Source organism: Aegilops tauschii, chromosome 3 (assembly GCF_002575655.3).
Source record: "Aegilops tauschii subsp. strangulata cultivar AL8/78 chromosome 3, Aet v6.0, whole genome shotgun sequence".
Lineage (NCBI taxonomy): Eukaryota > Viridiplantae > Streptophyta > Magnoliopsida > Poales > Poaceae > Aegilops > Aegilops tauschii.
Window position 1 is genome coordinate 428,313,574 of NC_053037.3, and position 18,818 is coordinate 428,332,391.

At 41.8% G+C, this 18,818-nt stretch overlaps 1 protein-coding gene across 1 annotated transcript; it reads left to right on the plus strand.

Annotated features, from left to right (window-relative positions):
- The first annotated feature begins 1,717 nt into the window (after window positions 1–1,717).
- On the plus strand, window positions 1,718–17,283 carry LOC120976811 (cyclin-dependent kinase B1-1-like). Its single transcript, XM_073510746.1, has 4 exons — window positions 1,718–1,868; window positions 13,859–14,085; window positions 14,599–14,660; window positions 14,766–17,283. Exons 1-4 carry the CDS (start codon window positions 1,718–1,720, stop codon window positions 14,929–14,931), a joined length of 606 nt encoding a protein of 201 aa, XP_073366847.1. The 3' UTR covers window positions 14,932–17,283.
- The last annotated feature ends 1,535 nt before the right edge of the window (window positions 17,284–18,818 follow it).

Sequence of the window (18,818 nt, forward strand, 5' to 3'; positions counted from 1 at the left end):
CATTGTCACTTTGTCTCTTGATGAGAACTTCAAATGTAAGTCCACTTTTTTCAGTCCTTATGCATTCAGTTGTTATGTTTTCATTCCTTCCGCATTCAGTCTTTATCTTATACCTTATTTTTCTATTTTTATATTTTTGGTTGCAGCAAACCATGTACTGACTATGGCAAGGTTACAGTGACGTTTTTTTTGTTTGGTACTTCTTTCGCAAATGAGGGCCTAGTCAACACATATACTATAAATGCTTGGTGTCGTAAATTGTCTTTGGACAACAAGACAAAGGACTCTAAAGTGCATCATTTTTTCCACCTCATTTCTGTGAGTACATTTTTCATTCTCCTCTATGTTTTGTCTGTGTCTCCTTGATTTCTTTATACTTCAGCTTGAGCTTTGTGCATCTTCTTATTAGCATCCTAACTTTTTTAGCATCTTATGAACATGGACTCATATGATACTCAAGAGTTTTATGATCAAAAGTCCAGTATGGTCCAGAGATGCTTTCAGTTGGCAAATGGTGCAAGAGCAATCCATACATGCAATGTAGCGACTCGACCTCAGACGGTCAAGTCTCTGTGTTCAGTGGCATCCCTGGATCGGTAATGCTGACACACACAGTACTTGAATGGATTTATAACAGAGTAGCAATCACACACTTATTACATCGAATGTCTCAAGAGAGAACTTATTACAATAAATATGGCTTAAGACCATCTAAATAAGATAACAGCGGAAGGCTTGGAAGATAAAGTGAGTCCATCAACTCCAACGGCATAGCTGAGTGCACGACAACGACCTAGCGCACCTTACCCTTTGTCTGAAAAGTCTGCAACATGATATGTTGCATCCCGAAAACGGGTCAGCACATGCAATATGCTGGCAATATAACACAGTAGAGCAATGAACAGAATAAATGCTATCACTACATGCATATATGGTTGGTGGAGGCTCTATGGTTATAATGTTTTGCAAAAGCCAATTTTTCCCTACAACAAAGGAATATTTTTGTTTAACTATCATGGTGGTTGACACATCGAGAAGGGTACACTACTAGGGAAAAGCTTATACACAGACGCTTACTAGTAGCGCTCTTTATTTACCCACGCTACTACTATTTACTAGTAGCACGCTATAATGACCCGCGCTACTAGTACTATTTACTAGTAGTGCGTGGCAAAAAATAACACGCTATTAGTAAATATTCTCGACCGTGCCCCGCGGACAGACCGTAGTAGTAGCGGGTTTTAAACCATCGCTATTGCTAAGTGGATATCTGTAGCGCTGGTGAGATACCCTGCGCTACCGCTAGCCTTTCAGTCCCATCCCCCGCCCCGTCAACCGTCCCAGTCCACCCACTCCCGCACCCCACCCACCCCGATTCACATCCCCTCCACCTCCTCTCATCTCCTCTGCCGACGGGATCTCTCCCTTTCTCCGACCCATGCCGGGATCCTCCGTCGTGTGGCCGCACACGCACACAGCCTTCCTCCACCGCCTAGCCGACAAGGCCCATCGCGACAGCCAGCCCGGGCTGCTCCCCGCCACGACATGGAGGTGGGGCAGCGCGGCGGCCCCGAGGGCGAGCCTAGTGGCGGCGCGGACGGTGATGGAGGAGGTGGTGTACGAGGTAGTGCTGCGGCAGGCCACCTACCTCCCTCCGCCCCCATCACACAAGCCGCATCGAGGAGGCCGACGCCGACCTCAAACCATCGGAAGCACCATGAAGAAGTACGAGAAGCTGGAGAAGGTCGGGGAGGGCACCTACGGCAAGGTGTACAAGGCGCAGGACAAGGCGATGGGCCAGGTGGTGGCGCTCAAGAAGACCCGCCTGGAGATGGACAAGACGACGAAGGGATCCCGACCACTGATACGTCTCCAACGTATCTATAATTTTTGATTGCTCCATGCTATATTATCTACTGTTTTGGACATTATTGGGCTTTATTATTCACTTTTATATTATTTTTGGGACTAACCTATTAACCGGAGGCCCAACCCATAATTGCTGTCTTTTGCCTATTTCAGAGTTTCGCAGAAAAGGAATATCAAACGGAGTCCAAACGGAATGAAACCTTCGGGAACGTGATTTTTAGGAAGATTATGATCCAGGAGACTTGGACCCTACGTCAAGAAACAAAGGAGGAAGCCACGAGGTAGGGGGGCGCGCCCACCCCCTAGGGCGCGCCCTCCACCCTCGTGGGCCTCCTGTTGCTCCACCGACGTACTCCTTCCTCCTATATATATATACCTACGTACCCCCAAACGATCAGATACAGAGCCAAAAACCTAATTCCACCGCCGCAACCTTCTGTACCCACGAGATCCCATCTTGGGGTCTGTTCCGGAGCTCCGCCGGAGGGGGCATCCATCACGGAGGGCTTCTACATCATCACATAGCCTCTCCGATGAAGTGTGAGTAGTCTACCTCAGACCTTCGGGTCCATAGTTAGTAGCTAGATGGCTTCTTCTCTCTTTTTGGATCTCAATACAATGTTCTCCCCCTCTCTCATGGAGATCTATTCGATGTAATCTTCTTTTTGCGGTGTGTTTGTTGAGATCAATGAATTGTGGGTTTATGATCAAGATTATCTATGAACAATATTTGAATCTTCTCTGAATTCTTTATGTATGATTGGTTATCTTTGCAAGTCTCTTCGAATTATCAGTTTGGTTTGGCCTACTAGATTGATCTTTCTTGCAATGGGAGAAGTGCTTAGCTTTGGGTTGAATCTTGCGGTGTCCTTTCCCAGTGACAGTAGGGGCAGCAAGGCACGTATTGTATTGTTGCCATCGAGGATAACAAGATGGTTTTTTTATCATATTGCATGAATTTATCCCTCTACATCATGTCATCTTGCTTAAGGCGTTACTCTGTTTTCATGAACTTAATACTCTAGATGCATGCTGGATAGCGGTCGATGAGTGGAGTAATAGTAGTAGATGCAGGCAGGAGTCGTTCTACTTGTCTCGAACGTGATGCCTATATACATGATCATACCTAGATATTCTCATAACTATGCTCAATTCTGTCAATTGCTCAACAGTAATTCGTTCACCCACCATAAAATACTTATGCTCTTGAGAGAAGCCACTAGTGAAACCTATGGCCCCCGGGTCTATCTTCATCATATTAATCTTCCAACACTTAGTTATTTCCTTTGCTTTCTACTTTGTTTTTATTTTACTTTGCATCTCTATCACAAAAATACCAAAAATATTATCCTATCATATCTATCAGATCTCACTCTCGTAAGTGACCGTGAAGGGATTGACAACCCCTTATCGCGTTGGTTGCGAGGAGTTATTTGTTTTGTGTAGGTACGAGGGACTCGGGCGTAGCCTCCTACTGGATTGATACCTTGGTTCTCAAAAACGGAGGGAAATACTTACGCTACTTTGCTGCATCACCCTTTCCTCTTCAAGGGAAAACCAACGCAGTGCTCAAGAGGTAGCAAGAAGGATTTCTGGCGCCGTTGCCGGGGAGTCTACGCAAAAGTCAACATACCAAGTACCCATCACAAATCCCTTATCTCCCGCATTACATTATTTGCCATTTGCCTCTCGTTTTCCTCTCCCCCACTTCACCCTTGCCGTTTTATTCACCCTCTCTTTTCCGTCTGCCTCTTTTTCGCTTGCTTTTTGTTTGCTCGTGTGTTGGATTGCTTGTTTTTCATGATGGCTCAAGATAATACCAAATTATGTGACTTTACCAATACCAACAATAATGATTTCCTTAGCACTCCGATTGCTCCTCTTACCAATACTGAATCTTGTGAAATCAATGTTGCTTTGTTGAATCTTGTCATGAAAGATCAATTCGCCGGCCTTCCTAGTGAAGATGCCGCTACTCATCTAAATAGCTTCGTTGATTTGTGTGATATGCAAAATAAGAAAGATGTTCATAATGATATTGTTAAGTTGAAGCTATTTCCTTTTTTGCTTAGAAATCATGCTAAAGCTTGGTTTTCGTCTTTGCCTAAAAATAGTATTGATTCTTGGTACAAGTGCAAAGATGCTTTTATCTCTAAGTATTTTCCTCCCGCTAAGATCATCTCTCTTAGAAATGATATTATGAATTTTAAGCAACTTGATCATGAACATGTTGCACAAGCTTGGGAGAGGATGAAATTAATGATACGTAATTGCCCTACTCATGGTTTGAATTTGTGGATGATTATACAAAATTTTTATGCCGGATTGAATTTTGCTTCTAGAAATCTTTTAGATTCGGCCGCGGGAGGAACTTTTATGGAAATCACTTTAGGAGAAGCTACTAAACTCCTAGATAATATTATGGTTAATTATTCTCAATGGCACACTGAAAGATCTACTAATAAAAAAGTGCATGCGATAGAAGAAATTAATGTTTTGAGTGGAAAGATGGATGAACTTATGAAATTATTTGCTAGTAAGAGTGTTTCTTCTGATCCTAATGATATGCCTTTGTCTACTTTGATGGAGAATAATAATGAATCTATGGATGTGAATTTTGTTGGTAGGAATAATTTTGGTAACAACGCGTATAGAGGAAACTTTAATCCTAGGCCTTATCCTAGTAATTCCTCTAATAATTATGGAAATTCCTACAACAACTCTTATGTAAATTTTAATAAGATGCCCTCTGAATTTGAGACTAGTGTTAAAGAGTTTATGAATCCGCAAAAGAATTTCAATGCTTTGCTTGAAGAGAAATTGCTTAAAGTTGATGAATTGGCTAGGAACGTTGATAGAATTTATCTTGATGTTGATTCTTTAAAGCTTATATCTATTCTTCCTAAGCATGATATCAATGAGTCTCTCAAAGCCATGAGAATTTCCATTGATGAGTGCAAAGAAAGAACCGCTAGGATGCGTGCTAAGAAAGATTGCTTTATGAAAGCGTGTTCTTCAAATTTTTATGAAAATAAAGATGAAGATCTAAAAGTTATTGATGTGTCCCCTATTAAATCTTTGTTTTGAAACATGAATCTTGATAATGATGGGACTGAATATGATCCACCTTTACCTAGAAAGCGTTCCAAGAATTCGGAGTTTTTAGATCTTGATGCTAAAATTGATAAAAGCGGGATTGAAGAAATCAAAACCCTAGATGTTGCTAAACCCACTATTTTGGATTTCAAGGAATTTAATTATGAAAATTGCTCTTTGATAGATTGTATTTCCTTGTTGCACTCCGTGCTAAATTCTCCTCATGCTTATAGTCAAAATAAAGCTTTTACCCAACATATCGTTGATGCCTTGATGCAATCTTATGAAGAAAAGCTTGAGTTGGAAGTTTCTATCCCTAGAAAACTTTATGATGAGTGGGAGCCTACTATTAAAATTAAGATTAAGGATCATGAGTTCCATGCTTTATGTGATTTGGGTGCTAGTGTTTCCACTATTCCCAAAACTTTGTGCGATTTGCTAGATTTCCGTGATTTTGATGATTGCTCTCTAAACTTGCACCTTGCGGATTCCACTATTAAGAAACCTATGGGAAGAATTAACGATGTTATTATTGTTGCAAATAGGAATTATGTGCCCGTAGATTTTATCGTTCTTGATATAGATTGCAATCCTTCATATCCTATTATTCTTGGTAGACCTTTCCTTAGAACGGTTGGTGCAATTATTGATATGAAGGAAGGGAATATTAGATTTCAATTTCCATTAAAGAAAGGCATGGAACACTTCCCTAGGAAGAAAATAAAATTACCATATGAATATATCATGAGAGCCACTTATGGATTGCCTACCAAAGATGGCAATACCTAGATCTATCCTTACTTTTATGCCTAGCTAGGGGCGTTAAACGATAGCGCTTGTTGGGAGACAACCCAATTTTATTTTTAGTTTTGTGCTTTTTGCTTCTGTTTAGGAATAAATATTTGATATAGCCTCTGGTTAGATGTGTTTTTATGTTTTAATTAGTGTTTGTGCCAAGTTAAACCTATAGGATCTTCTTGGATGATAGTTATTTGATCTTGCTGTAATTTCCAGAAACTTTCTGTTCACGAAAACAATTGTTAAAAATCACCAGAACGTGATAAAATAGTGATTCCAATTTCTTCTGATCAATAAACAAATTGTCTAGGTCTTCCTATTTTTGCTGATTTTTTGGATTTCCAGAAGTTTGCGTTAGTTACAGATTACTACAGACTGTTCTGTTTTTGACAGATTCTGTTTTTCGTGTGTTGTTTGCTTATTTTGATGAATCTATGGCTAGTAAAATAGTTTATAAACCATAGAGAAGTTGGAATACAGTAGGTTTAACACAAATATAAATAAATAATGAGTTCATTACAATAACTTGAATTGGTATTTTGTTTTCTTTCGCTAACGGAGCTCACGAGATTTCTGTTGAGTTTTGTGTTGTGAAGTTTTCAAGTTTTGGGTGAAAGATTTTGATGGATTATGGAACAAGGAGTAGAAAGAACCTAAGATTGGGGATGCCCATGGCACCCCCAAGATAATCTAAGGACACCATAAATCCAAAGCTTGGGGATGCCCCGGAAGGCATCCCCTCTTTCGTCTACTTCCACCGGTAACTTTACTTGGAGCTATATTTTTATTCACCACATGATATGTGTTTTGCTTGGAGCGTCTTGTATGATTTGAGTCTTTGCTTTTTAGTTTACCACAATCATCCTTGCTGTACACACCTTTTGAGAGAGCCATACATGATTTGGAATTTGTTAGAATACTCTATGTGCTTCGCTTATATCTTTTGAGTTATATAGTTTTGCTCTAGTACTTCACTTATATCTTTTAGAGCACGGTGGTGGATTTCTTTTATAGAAACTATTGATCTCTCATGCTTCACTTAGATTAATTAGAGAGTCTTAAATAGCATGGTAATTTTCTTAAATAATCCTAATATGCTTGGTATTCAAGATTTGTAAAACTTTCTTATGAGTGTGTTGAATACTATGAGAAGTTTGATGCTTGATAATTGTTTTGAGATATAAAGATGGTGATATTAGAGTCATGCTAGTTGAGTAGTTGTGAATTTGAGAAATACTTGTGTTAAAGTTTGTGATTCCCGTAGCATGCACGTATGGTGAACTGTTATGTGATGAAGTCGGAGCACGATTTATTTATTGATTGTCTTCCTTATGAGTGGCGGTCGGGGACGAGCGATGGTCTTTTCCTACCAATCTATCCCCCTAGGAGCATGCGCGTAATACTTTGCTTTGCTAACTTGTAGATTTCTCTACTCCTATAAAAATACGAGTTGGTGGTGATGGCGTGTCTACCTTCACGTCATCTATGCCGTCCGATCGGCAATGTATGGCTGAGATCGAGACAAGCCATGTGCCACTTGCACTTTTGCAAAAACACCCTCTGCTTAGACAGAATTTTAGAGCAGGGACAACCTATACAGTCTGGATGTTCTCAGGTAAAAGAACAGGCTGGAGTCCATTCTCCTTCTCTCGAAAAGGATACCGAGTCTTCTAGAGCGCTCCCAAATTCCTCGCCACCGACCCTCACCTCTCTTTCGACAGCCGGATTTGAATTGGCGAAGATCCCTCCCCACCCGAGCTCGGAGCTCCCGCAACCATAGCCGCCCGTAGACAGAGCTCGGAGCTCCCGCAGCCATGGCTACCCGTAGACAGAGCTCGGAGCTCCCGCAACCATGGCCGCCCGTAGACAGAGCTCCGCCGCCTGGATCTCGCGTCACCGCTCTCCTCCGCTGCCTCTCGGACTTCCCTCACTCTGGATCAAGTCCACCAAGAGCCCAGCCTCGCCGTCAAGTCCATTGCCGGCCATCTCCTCCGCCCCCTTTTGCCCGTCTCCTCCGGCACCGACCTCGGCAAGCACATACGCCACCGCCGCCGCCCGTCCGCCGACTCGTCCTCCTCTTGTGCCGCAGCACAATCGCCCAGCATCTCCACCACGACGCCCTCTTCCGCATCATCCCCTACACCCCTCCCCCATCTCCTGCGGTTCCCATGCCCGCAAGTACGCCGCTACCGCCGTCCGTGCCCTGACGCCTTTCTTGCTTCCTCCCTTTCTTGTTGCAGTAGCCCCACCACGCACTGGCACCACCTCATCCTCCTCATCGCCATCTCTTCCGCCCGCTCCCCGTATCCTCCGACGTCGACCTCCAGAAGTACGCTGCCGGCTGCGCGGCCACCTACTGCTACCCGCCGGAGGATTTCGGCTGGTGGCAAACTACTCGTTCCCGGCAGTGCTGGTGCCAACTACCTCAAGCCACTGTGTTTATTCCCAAATCCCAACCACGTTCATCCCTCCATAAGTTTTGTGTTTCTCTGTCAGACCCAAAGAAGTTTGTCAGTGATTTGTGCAACTATGTGATTGAAACCATTGCCTCTCCTAAATATGTTTAAAAACTAATTGGTTGTGGATCTGCGAAGTACCTCGAGAACTGCAGATTTATCCTTGGGGAAATTACTGAGAACCATCCCCTCGGGTTGTTACTAGATTTTCTATTCAATATTCAGATTTTTTTCCCATTGTGATCTGTGTTAGATTTATTGCTCAAGGAAAATGGAGCAGTGTTATCAAGCATTGCTAAATGTCTTCTTAAGTGGAGATCTCAAGAGCTACTTACAAGGAAGAAAGCTAAGCTTTTCTACTTTGTTGTATCAAGTAATTTTACTTCCTGTATATTAATTATTGTGTATTGAACGGAATCTGAGTAATCCTTTTTTACAAAACAGCATATATACACTTGTGTAGTTGTATGAGATTAATGGAGCAAGAACGGCATGCAGTATTGTCTTCGTCGCATCCACTAGCAGAAGATTTCTATTTGGAAATGCTAATTGAAAAAAGGTATGCAGCATTAGCAATATCCTTCTAATATGTGGTTTGAGAGAGATGCCCGATAATGAGTGTTGTGTTGCTTGTAGATAGATTTTTCACGACTTCAACATGTGCCTTCCTTCTCATCGTGTGTTACCCTAAACCCCTATGAGTTCATATATCAGTTTTAATTCTCCGCAAGTAAATTTTGATATTCTATAACGTCTGTATGATTAGAATCCCATGGGAAACTGTGTATTTTTTCCTAAGACAATATATGACTTCAGACTCATATACCTACGTGAACCTGCATAATTTTTAGAATATTTTTTGAACAAGGTATGTGTCATGTTATTTTAGTTAGTTTTGAAAAACTTTAGTATTGTTTGGTCGGGGCCACATTAGATGCTCCTCTTGAGAAGCTGAATGATAATTTTGAGGTGTCTCATGAAATCTAATCATAACTTGCCTTCTCAAAAGAAAAAGGAATACATCAATTATTTGATTCTTAGCTTTTGGTTAGAACCGTCATGCAAAGTTTACCTCACAAACTGGATTTTCCCCTAGACTAGCTTATTCTTTGTTTTTCTTAAGATTCAGCGATATAAATGTTAGCAAATAAACCAGTGTGGCTTGATTAGTAGTTTGGCAGCATTTTTCTAGCTGCAGCTTTCGTCAGTAGTTTCAGTTAGCAGTTTTCTTCAGTAGTTTCAGAAGTTTTAGTTAAACTGTTAGCGACGCCTGAGGACGTCGGCTGTACGATCCCGAGGCGCGTTTGTAGGCCTTTAAGGACTTGTTCTCGGTCGTGGGATGGCACGATCCGGTAAGAGGGCAAGACCTGCGGCAGGTTTGTTTTCTGTTAGAGATAATAAAAGTGAAACAGAAAAGCAGCATTCAGAGCGCTGCACAAACCTTCAGTGTTCTTCCTCCACCTTGGGTGATAGAGAGAGCAGAGAGATTTTGAGGGAATTGTGAGTGCTGACAATAAAGTCAAATATTCAATATGGAGCCAAAGCAGCTCTAGGATGAACGGTGTGAAACAAAAAAAAAGAATAGAAAAGTCTGAACTTTTTGCAACAAACATATTTGTATCTTCTAACAAAATACATTTTTTTCCTGAAGAAACGACATATTTAGTGATTTGTGCTAGAAAAAGTGGTGCCCGTGGAAGTGTTTTAAGACTTAAGAGCACCAATTTTTTTCTTCCAGATCACAACATGTTTTGTTTCTTCATTAATATTTACACAGTTATAATGCTTGATATGCTTGAGTGTTTGGCAGGAGCACATGAGAAGGAAAGAGGGAAACTGATATCACCATATTGAATTGTCTTCTCAGGGACATGTGATTTCTTTTAATACGTATTATGTAGTATGCATGGCTACACTAACCTAGGATTGGAACATAGAAAAAAGAGGACGGTTAGAGATGAAGGCACTGATTACTACACTAGAATCTGTGTTGGAGCTCAGTTCTTGCATGTCATGTGTTAGATATTTACATTGTATGAATAAACTTCAGATGACTGGCATTTATGATGTTTTCTATATTGCGGAATCAATTATTCATGTACATGCAACACTTTTGAATTTTAATATACTCTCATATGTATGCAAATCATGTATAATGTGTTTCCTCTCTTCATGCTGAGTTCTCTTGGATTCGGAGAAAAAGCTGGCAGTGTCGTCCTGATTGCCAAATGTGTGGTCAGATTTTCTATTTGCAGTCAGTAATGAGAGAACTGAGTAAGGACTAAGGAGAACAAAAAGTCTTCCTGCAAGGTCAAGATGGTGAAGAGAAGGTTTGGCTTGGACGAACAGTATATGTAATCTCTAAGGAGACAAGTTCTTATCTTGAATCAAATGGCAATAGATGTGGAATTCCATCAATTTTTGCTCGGAATAGTGTATAGAAATGGGTTCTTTGCAAGAAAGAATGGCTTCTACTAAAAAGGCAGCCGGAAACCATATGTTTGGTTGTGCTCGATGCCTACCTATCAACAATATAACATCATTTGATCAATGTCTAGGAACTTTTTTTTCTGGGACATAGCAATGAATTGGGTCTTGGAAATAATTTAAATAAACAACAATGTTTCATCTGATATTTTGTGACCCCGTAGCGTAGCACGGGCATCTTACTAGTTTGCAATAAGTATATGAGTTCTTTATGACTAATGTTGAGTCCATGGATTATACACACTTTTCTTCCTCCCACCATTGCTAGCCCCTCTAATACCGCGCACTTTTCACCGGTATCATACACCCACCATAAACCTTCCTCAAAACAGCCACCATACCTACCTATCATGGCATTTCCATAGCCATTCCGAGATATATTGCCATGCAACTTTCCACCGTTCCATTTATTATGACATGCTCCATCATTGTCATATTGCTTAGCATGATCATGTAGTTGACATTGTATTTGTGCCAAAGCCACCATTCATAATTATTTCATACATGCCACTCTTGATTCATTGCATATCCCGGTACACCGCCAGAGGCATTCATATAGAGTCATATTTTGTTCTAAGTATCGAGTTGTAATTGTTGAGTTGTAAGAAAATAAAAGTGTGATGATCTTCATTTTTAGAGCATTGTCCCAAGTGAGGAAAAGGATGAGGGAGACTATGATTCCCCCACAAGTCGGGATGAGACTCCGGACGAAAAAGAAGAAGAAAAGAGGCCATAAAAAAAGAGAAAAGGCCCAAATAAAAAAATGAGAGAAAAAGAGAGAAGGGACAATGTTACTATCCTTTTACCACACTTGTGCTTCAAAGTAGCACCTTGATCTTCATTATAGAGAGTCTCTCATTTTGTCACTTTCATATACTAGTGGGAATTTTTCATTATAGAACTTGGCTGGTATATTCCAATGATGGGCTTCCTCAAATTGCCCTAGGTCTTCGTGAGCAAGCGAGTTGGATGCACACTCACTTAGTTTCTTTTGTTGAGCTTTCATACACTTATAGCTCTAGTGCATCCGTTGCATGGCAATCCCTACTCACTCACATTGATATCTATTGATGAGCATCTCCATAGCCCGTTGATACGCCTAGTTGATGTGAGACTATCTTCTCCCTTTTTGTCTTCTCCACAACCACCATTCTATTCCACATATAGTGCTATATCCATGGCTCACGCTCATGTATTGCGTGAAGATTGAAAAAGTTTGAAAATGTCAAAAGTATGAAACAATTTCTTGGCTTGTCATTGGGGTTGTGCATGATTTAAATACTTTGTGTGGTGAAGATAGATCATAGCCAGACTATATGATTTTGTAGGGATAACTTTCTTTGGCCATGTTATTTTGAGAAGACATGATTGCTTTGTTAGTATGCTTGAAGTATTATTATTTTTATGTCAGTACTAAGCTTTTGTCTTGAATCTTTCGGATCTGAATATTCATACCACAATTAAGAAGAATTACATTGAAATTATGCCAAGTAGCACTCCGCATCAAAAATTCTGTTTTTATCATTTACCTACTCGAGGACGAGCAGGAATTAAGCTTGGGGATGCCTGATACGTCTCCAATGTATCTATAATTTTTGATTGCTCCATGCTATATTATCTACTGTTTTGGACATTATTGGGCTTTATTATTCACTTTTATATTATTTTTGGGACTAACCTATTAACCGGAGGCCTAGCCCAGAATTGCTGTTTTTTGCCTATTTCAGAGTTACGCAGAAAAGGAATATCAAACGGAGTCCAAACGGAATGAAACCTTCGGGAACGTGATTTTTAGGAAGATTATGATCCAGGAGACTTGGACCCTACGTCAAGAAACAAAGGAGGAGGCCACGAGGTAGGGGGGCGCGCCCACCCCCCAGGGCGCGCCCTCCACCCTCGTGGCCCCCCTGTTGCTCCACCGACGTACTCCTTCCTCCTATATATACCTACGTACCCCCAAACGATCAGATACGGAGCCAAAAACCTAATTCCACCACCGCAACCTTCTGTACCCACGAGATCCCATCTTGGGGCCTGTTCCGGAGCTCCGCCGGAGGGGGCATCCATCACGGAGGGCTTATACATCATCACCATAGCCTCTCCGATGAAATGTGAGTAGTTTACCTTAGACCTTCGGGTCCATAGTTAGTAGCTAGATGGCTTCTTCTCTCTTTTTGGATCTCAATACAATGTTCTCCCCCTCTCTCGTGGAGATCTATTCGATGTAATCTTCTTTTTGCGGTGTGTTTGTTGAGACCGATGGATTGTGGGTTTATGATCAAGTTTATCTATGAACAATATTTGAATCTTCTCTGAATTCTTTTATGTATGATTGGTTATCTTTGCAAGTCTCTTCGAATTATCAGTTTGGTTTGGCCTACTAGATTGATCTTTCTTGCAATGGGAGAAGTGCTTAGCTTTGGGTTGAATCTTGCGGTGTCCTTTCCCAGTGACAGTAGGGGCAGCAAGGCACGTATTGTATTGTTGCCATCGAGGATAACAAGATGGTTTTTTTATCATATTGCATGAATTTATCCCTCTACATCATGTCATCTTGCTTAAGGCGTTACTCTGTTTTCATGAACTTAATACTCTAGATGCATGCTGGATAGCGGTCGATGAGTGGAGTAATAGTAGTAGATGCAGGTAGGAGTCGGTCTAGTTGTCTCGGACGTGATGCCTATATACATGATCATACCTAGATATTCTCATAACTATGCTCAATTCTGTCAATTGCTCAATAGTAATTCGTTCACCCACCGTAAAATACTTATGCTCTTCAGAGAAGCCACTAGTGAAACCTATGGCCCCCGGGTCTATCTTCATCATATTAATCTTCCAACACTTAGTTATTTTCTTTGCTTTTTACTTTGTTTTTATTTTACTTTGCATCTCTATCACAAAAATATCAAAAATATTATCCTATCATATCTATCAGATCTCACTCTCGTAAGTGACCGTGAAGGGATTGACAACCCCATATCGCGTTGGTTGCGAGGAGTTATTTGTTTTGTGTAGGTATGAGGGACTCGCGCGTAGCCTCCTACTGGATTGATACCTTGGTTCTCAAAAACTGAGGGAAATACTTACGCTACTTTGCTGCATCACCCTTTCCTCTTCAAGGGAAAACCAACGCAGTGCGCAAGAGGTAGCAACCACCGCGCTGCGTGAGATCTCCTTCCTCCGCCTCCTCTCCAGCTCCCTCTACATCATCCGCCTCCTCGCCGTCGAGCAGGCCACCAAGGGCGGCGGCGCTGGCGGTGGAGGGAAGCCCGTCCTCTACCTCGTCTTCGAGTTCCTTGACACTGACCTCAAGAAGTTTGTCGACGCCTACTGCCGTGGGCCTGCCCCTAAGCCGCTCCCAACTCAGGTCGTCAAGGTAGCGATTTTAATTAGTTTTGAGGCTGATTTGCCCTTGCCCTACTCACTTGGATTTCTGCCGATGCTACGTCGGCTGAGTCTCCTATCCATCGATCTGAGGACTTGGCACTTCCTCATATATGCCCATTCTGAACTTTGAGTTTTGCATCGGAAACATGCAGAACATTGATATGCAATCAGAGCGAACTACACTGTAAATTTGTAGCTGGTTTGAATTCATCAAAAAATATGCAAACTCTACTACTCTAGCCTAGTTGCAGGAGACTAAATTAGGAACTAAGTAGTGCTAGTATAATGGTTGAAACTCAATGTTGACTGCTGTTGGCGTTCTCTATTTTGCATACACTCAAGTACAGATTAATTTGTTGTTAGCTTTGGAATCAATTCATCTTCATGCCTTTATTTTGAGGATGCTATCGTTAATTTTCATTGGATAGCAGATGGCAGAGTCCAGTTTAATTTTGATAGGTCTGTTTCGGGCTAATAGACAACTTTCTTTACTTTCTTGTAGAGTTTTTTGTATCAGTTATGCAAAGGAATTGCACACTGCCATGGCCATGGTGTCCTTCATCGGTTAGACCTTTGTTTTCTGATTTATGTTGCACTATTTATCGACCCATAAAACATATTGCAATTGTTGCTAATGTGATTTACGATCGTTACTCTTTGATATCATAGGGATTTAAAGCCCCAAAATCTATTGGTTGACAAGGAGAAGATGATACTGAAAATTGCAGATCTTGGGTTAAGTAGAGCTTTTACTGTTCCTATGAAAAGCAGATCTTGGGTCAATGTACAGCGACGGTGCTGCTGCACTTGTGCTAGTCAGTGGGGAGAAAGCTAGAACCTTGGTCTTCAAGTTCTTGCAAGGACCAGAGGGTATGCTGATGCTGCACAGGTAAATCTTACATGCCTCGTCATTAATCATTGTTGGTGAAACAAATGTCACTTGAGAAATCTCGGCCCATTTTTCTTATTAATGAATATTGTTACGCACATTATCTTGACTCACATAATGATCTTTTTCTTTAGGATTCATGATTTTTTTCTTTTTTCTTGTTATTATGCATTACTATGAGTTCATTGTATTAAGATTCCTTACAACTTCAGGCACTTGAGCTATTTACAGAAGGAGGGGACCCGGCCTTCTTCATGTCTTGTGGCAGTGTCTTCCTTTGATTCATTTGTGCAACAAAGAGGGGACCTGGCCTTCTTCACGTCTCGTGCAAAAAGTAAGGACTAGCCTCCGGCTGTTACTATTGATGCATGTGCATGTGCTAAAAAGAAAGAAAATACCCTACCGGATTTGAACGCTGATGCGTACTAACAAGTTTTCACTTTCCCGACGTGGCCGCAGGGGTGATTGACACTAACTACGATAGCCTGGTGGGCGTCGTGCTCTTCAACCACTTATAGGTGGACTTCGACGTGAAGCCCAGCGACCGCGACGCATAGATGATCGTCCATGTAATCACGATGCCGGATGTCGCCGAGGTGGAGGACCTCGACGCCATCTTTCGGGGTGAGGGAGGATTCGGGTCCTCCAGCGTCTGAACTCCGAGCCTTGGTAGATACATGTAGAGAAGTGGTCTGTTTAGGCTGGGGGTGGAACACTAGGGAAGGTAGCCACCTTCGGTTGTGTGTGTGTTTAATTTATTTTGCACTGGACGCGTCCCTGATTTCTATCTATGAATAATGCATGTAATTTTTATTTTTTTTAATTTATAATTTGTTAGTAGTAGCGCTGGGGAAAACTACACGCTACTACTATCTAGCATAGTAGTTAGTATACTAGAAGCACTACTACTATTTTGATAGTAGTAGCGCGGGTGTGCACCAGCGCTACTACTAACTTTTTAGTAGTAGCGCGGGTGCACCCACGCTACTACTAACTATTAGCTGTAGCGCGATACTAGTAGCGCGGGTACCAGCACTGCTAGTAGCCATTTTACCCGCGCTGCTAGTAGCCTTTTTCCTAGTAGTGGTACCCCATCTCAATCCGAATTAAAAATAATTAACAACCCAACAAATTAATTTAGAGTGATGAGATTAACATGAGAATCCAAGATCCAGATACTCAAGATGTCCATAACCAGGGACACGGCTAACCATGATTAGTTTGTACACTCTGCAGAGGTTTGCGCACTTTACCCCACAAGACTCGATCTCCTCCGTTGGATTTCTCGCACTACAGGGTGTTTGAGAAACGGATGACCGAGACACAGTCTTTCAGAAGCATTAACTCTAACCCCGGGTAGACAGTACCAACCTACATCCCCTACATCTGCTAGCCTACCATTGGAAGAGGTCATGCAACATACTCAACTATGATAGAGCCCATAATAGCTTATGGCTGCACACGGAAGTGTCTAGCATGAACAATCTTATGATCCCTTTGGGCCTGGGTGGCGGACCATAGGAGGATCACACGGTATAACCCCGGGATCTCCTAGCACAACACTGGTATAACCCCAGGTGCCCAAACCAACAATCCACCCAGATGTGTATTAAAGTTGCCACCTTAAGTTGAACCATTAATTAACAATCTCATCTGTCATGGAATACACTCAAACCCAATCCACGTCTATGAGCATAGCATGGCAACATAAGCATAACATAGAAGTAACTCCCAAGAGTATGATCAATGTGTTACTTGCCTTGTTGACGATCTGCAAACCCTAGAGACTCGTAGTAGCACGCTTCGCACTCCGGGAATTCTATCGCAAACAAACAATAGCATACATAAGCACTCAAGAAATGATGCACAGGTAAAAACTCAAATAAGAAGATCGAATTTGAAAACTCAACTGAAGAGATTCGATTTGCAAAAAGAATCAATCAAATCGGAGCTACGGAACTGAAACTACGGTCGAAAGAACTTCGAATTCAAATCTGCTTGAAACCAACTTTTAAATTATCAAAACCTTGTTAAAGTTAGTTAAACAGAAAGAGGGGCTCGAGATGAAGATTTTGGCGTTGGTTTCAATGGATTTGGACAAACGGTTGAAAAGTTACGAGGGTTTGAAGATCAGGGGCTAACCTATGATAAAAATATTCGCGGATAGGTCCCTGGCAGAAAAAGAAAATAAAAAGAAAAAAACTATGGCGCGAACGTCCGCTAACAGAACCAATCTAACAAAAATCGTTCACTAACAGATCTAAACGAACGAACATTCGTTGAATAAACTAAACCGAATAAAACTGAAATAAAACCCGATCTAGAAAAAAAAACTGATCTAGGTTTTTACCGAAAAATAAAACCGACGAAAAACCGGCGGCAACGAACTCCGACGACACGGCGGCGGGCGGCGGTGCGGAGGTGGCGGCGGGCGGCGAAGCGGGCGGAGGTGCGGGCGGCGGCGCGGGCGTGGGTCCGGCGGCGGCTAGGGTTAGGGTTTCGGGGGCGCTGGCGACTTGGGTCTCGGGGGGGGGGGGGGCGGCTCGGGCACGGCCCGTTAGGTCGGTGCGTTTTTAAAAAAACAGATTCCACCGAGAAAATTCTAAATAAATATAAGAAAATTCTAAAAATGGCAAAAACAATTTTCACCGTCTAAATAGAATATTTAGAACAACGTGAACATTTTCTTGGCCTAAAACTGGAATTTTGAAAAATGCATATTTTTCTAATTCAAATAAAATAGCAATAAAATCCGAATAAAATTATTTATTTGATTTTAACATTTTCCTTCAATATTTCATTTATTTTGGAGAAGTCATATTATCTCCTCTCATATATTTTTATTATGAAATATTTTTGGAGAGAAAAATAATAAAACCAAAATGATCCTCTTTCCAATATTTGAGAAAATTCAAATATGAAAATCGTGAAATCCCCAACTCTCTCCGTGGGTCCTTGAGTTGCTTAGGATTTTCTAGGATCGCAAAACTGAATGCAATAAAATATGTTATGCAATATGATGTCCTATGTATAACATTCGAAATTGAAAATTTGGGATGTTACAAACCTACCCCCCTTAAGATGAATCTCGTCCTCGAGATTCGGGTTTGCTAGAAAATAGGTGTGGGTGGTCTTTGCGTAGATCTTCCTCTCGTTCCAAGGTGGCTTCATCCTCGGTATGGTGGCTCCACTGACCTTTGCAAAACTTGATAACCTTGTTGCGTGTAACTCGGCTGGCAAACTCGAGAATCTTGACAGGTTTCTCCTCGTAGGTCAGATCACTATCCAACTGAATTGCTTCCAGGGGCACTGTTTCTCTTAGAGGAATATCGGCCATCTCGGCATGGCACTTCTTCAGCTAGGAAACGTGAAACACATCATGAGCTCCTGGCAGTCCTTCGGGTAACTCCAACTTGTAGGTCACCTCTCCCATACGTTCCAAAACTCGGTATGGTCCTACAAATCTCAGGGCTAACTTTCCCTTAACTCAAAAGCGTTTAACTCCTCGCAGTGGTGATACACGAAGATACGCTCTGTCTCCGATTTCATAGACTACCTCCTTGCGTTTTGAGTCTGCATAACTCTTCTGCTTGGACTGAGCTACCTTCAGTCTGTCTCGAATCAGCTTAACCTTCTCTTCTGACTCTTTAATCAAATCTGGTCCAAACAACTGACGGTCTCCAACTTCATCCCACATCAACGGTGTTCTGCACCTCCTTCCATACAGGGCTTCGAAAGGTGCCATCTTCAAACTGGCCTGGTAGCTATTGTTGTATGAGAACTCCGCGTAAGGCAAATTATCATCCCAACTGGATCCATAATCTAGCACACAA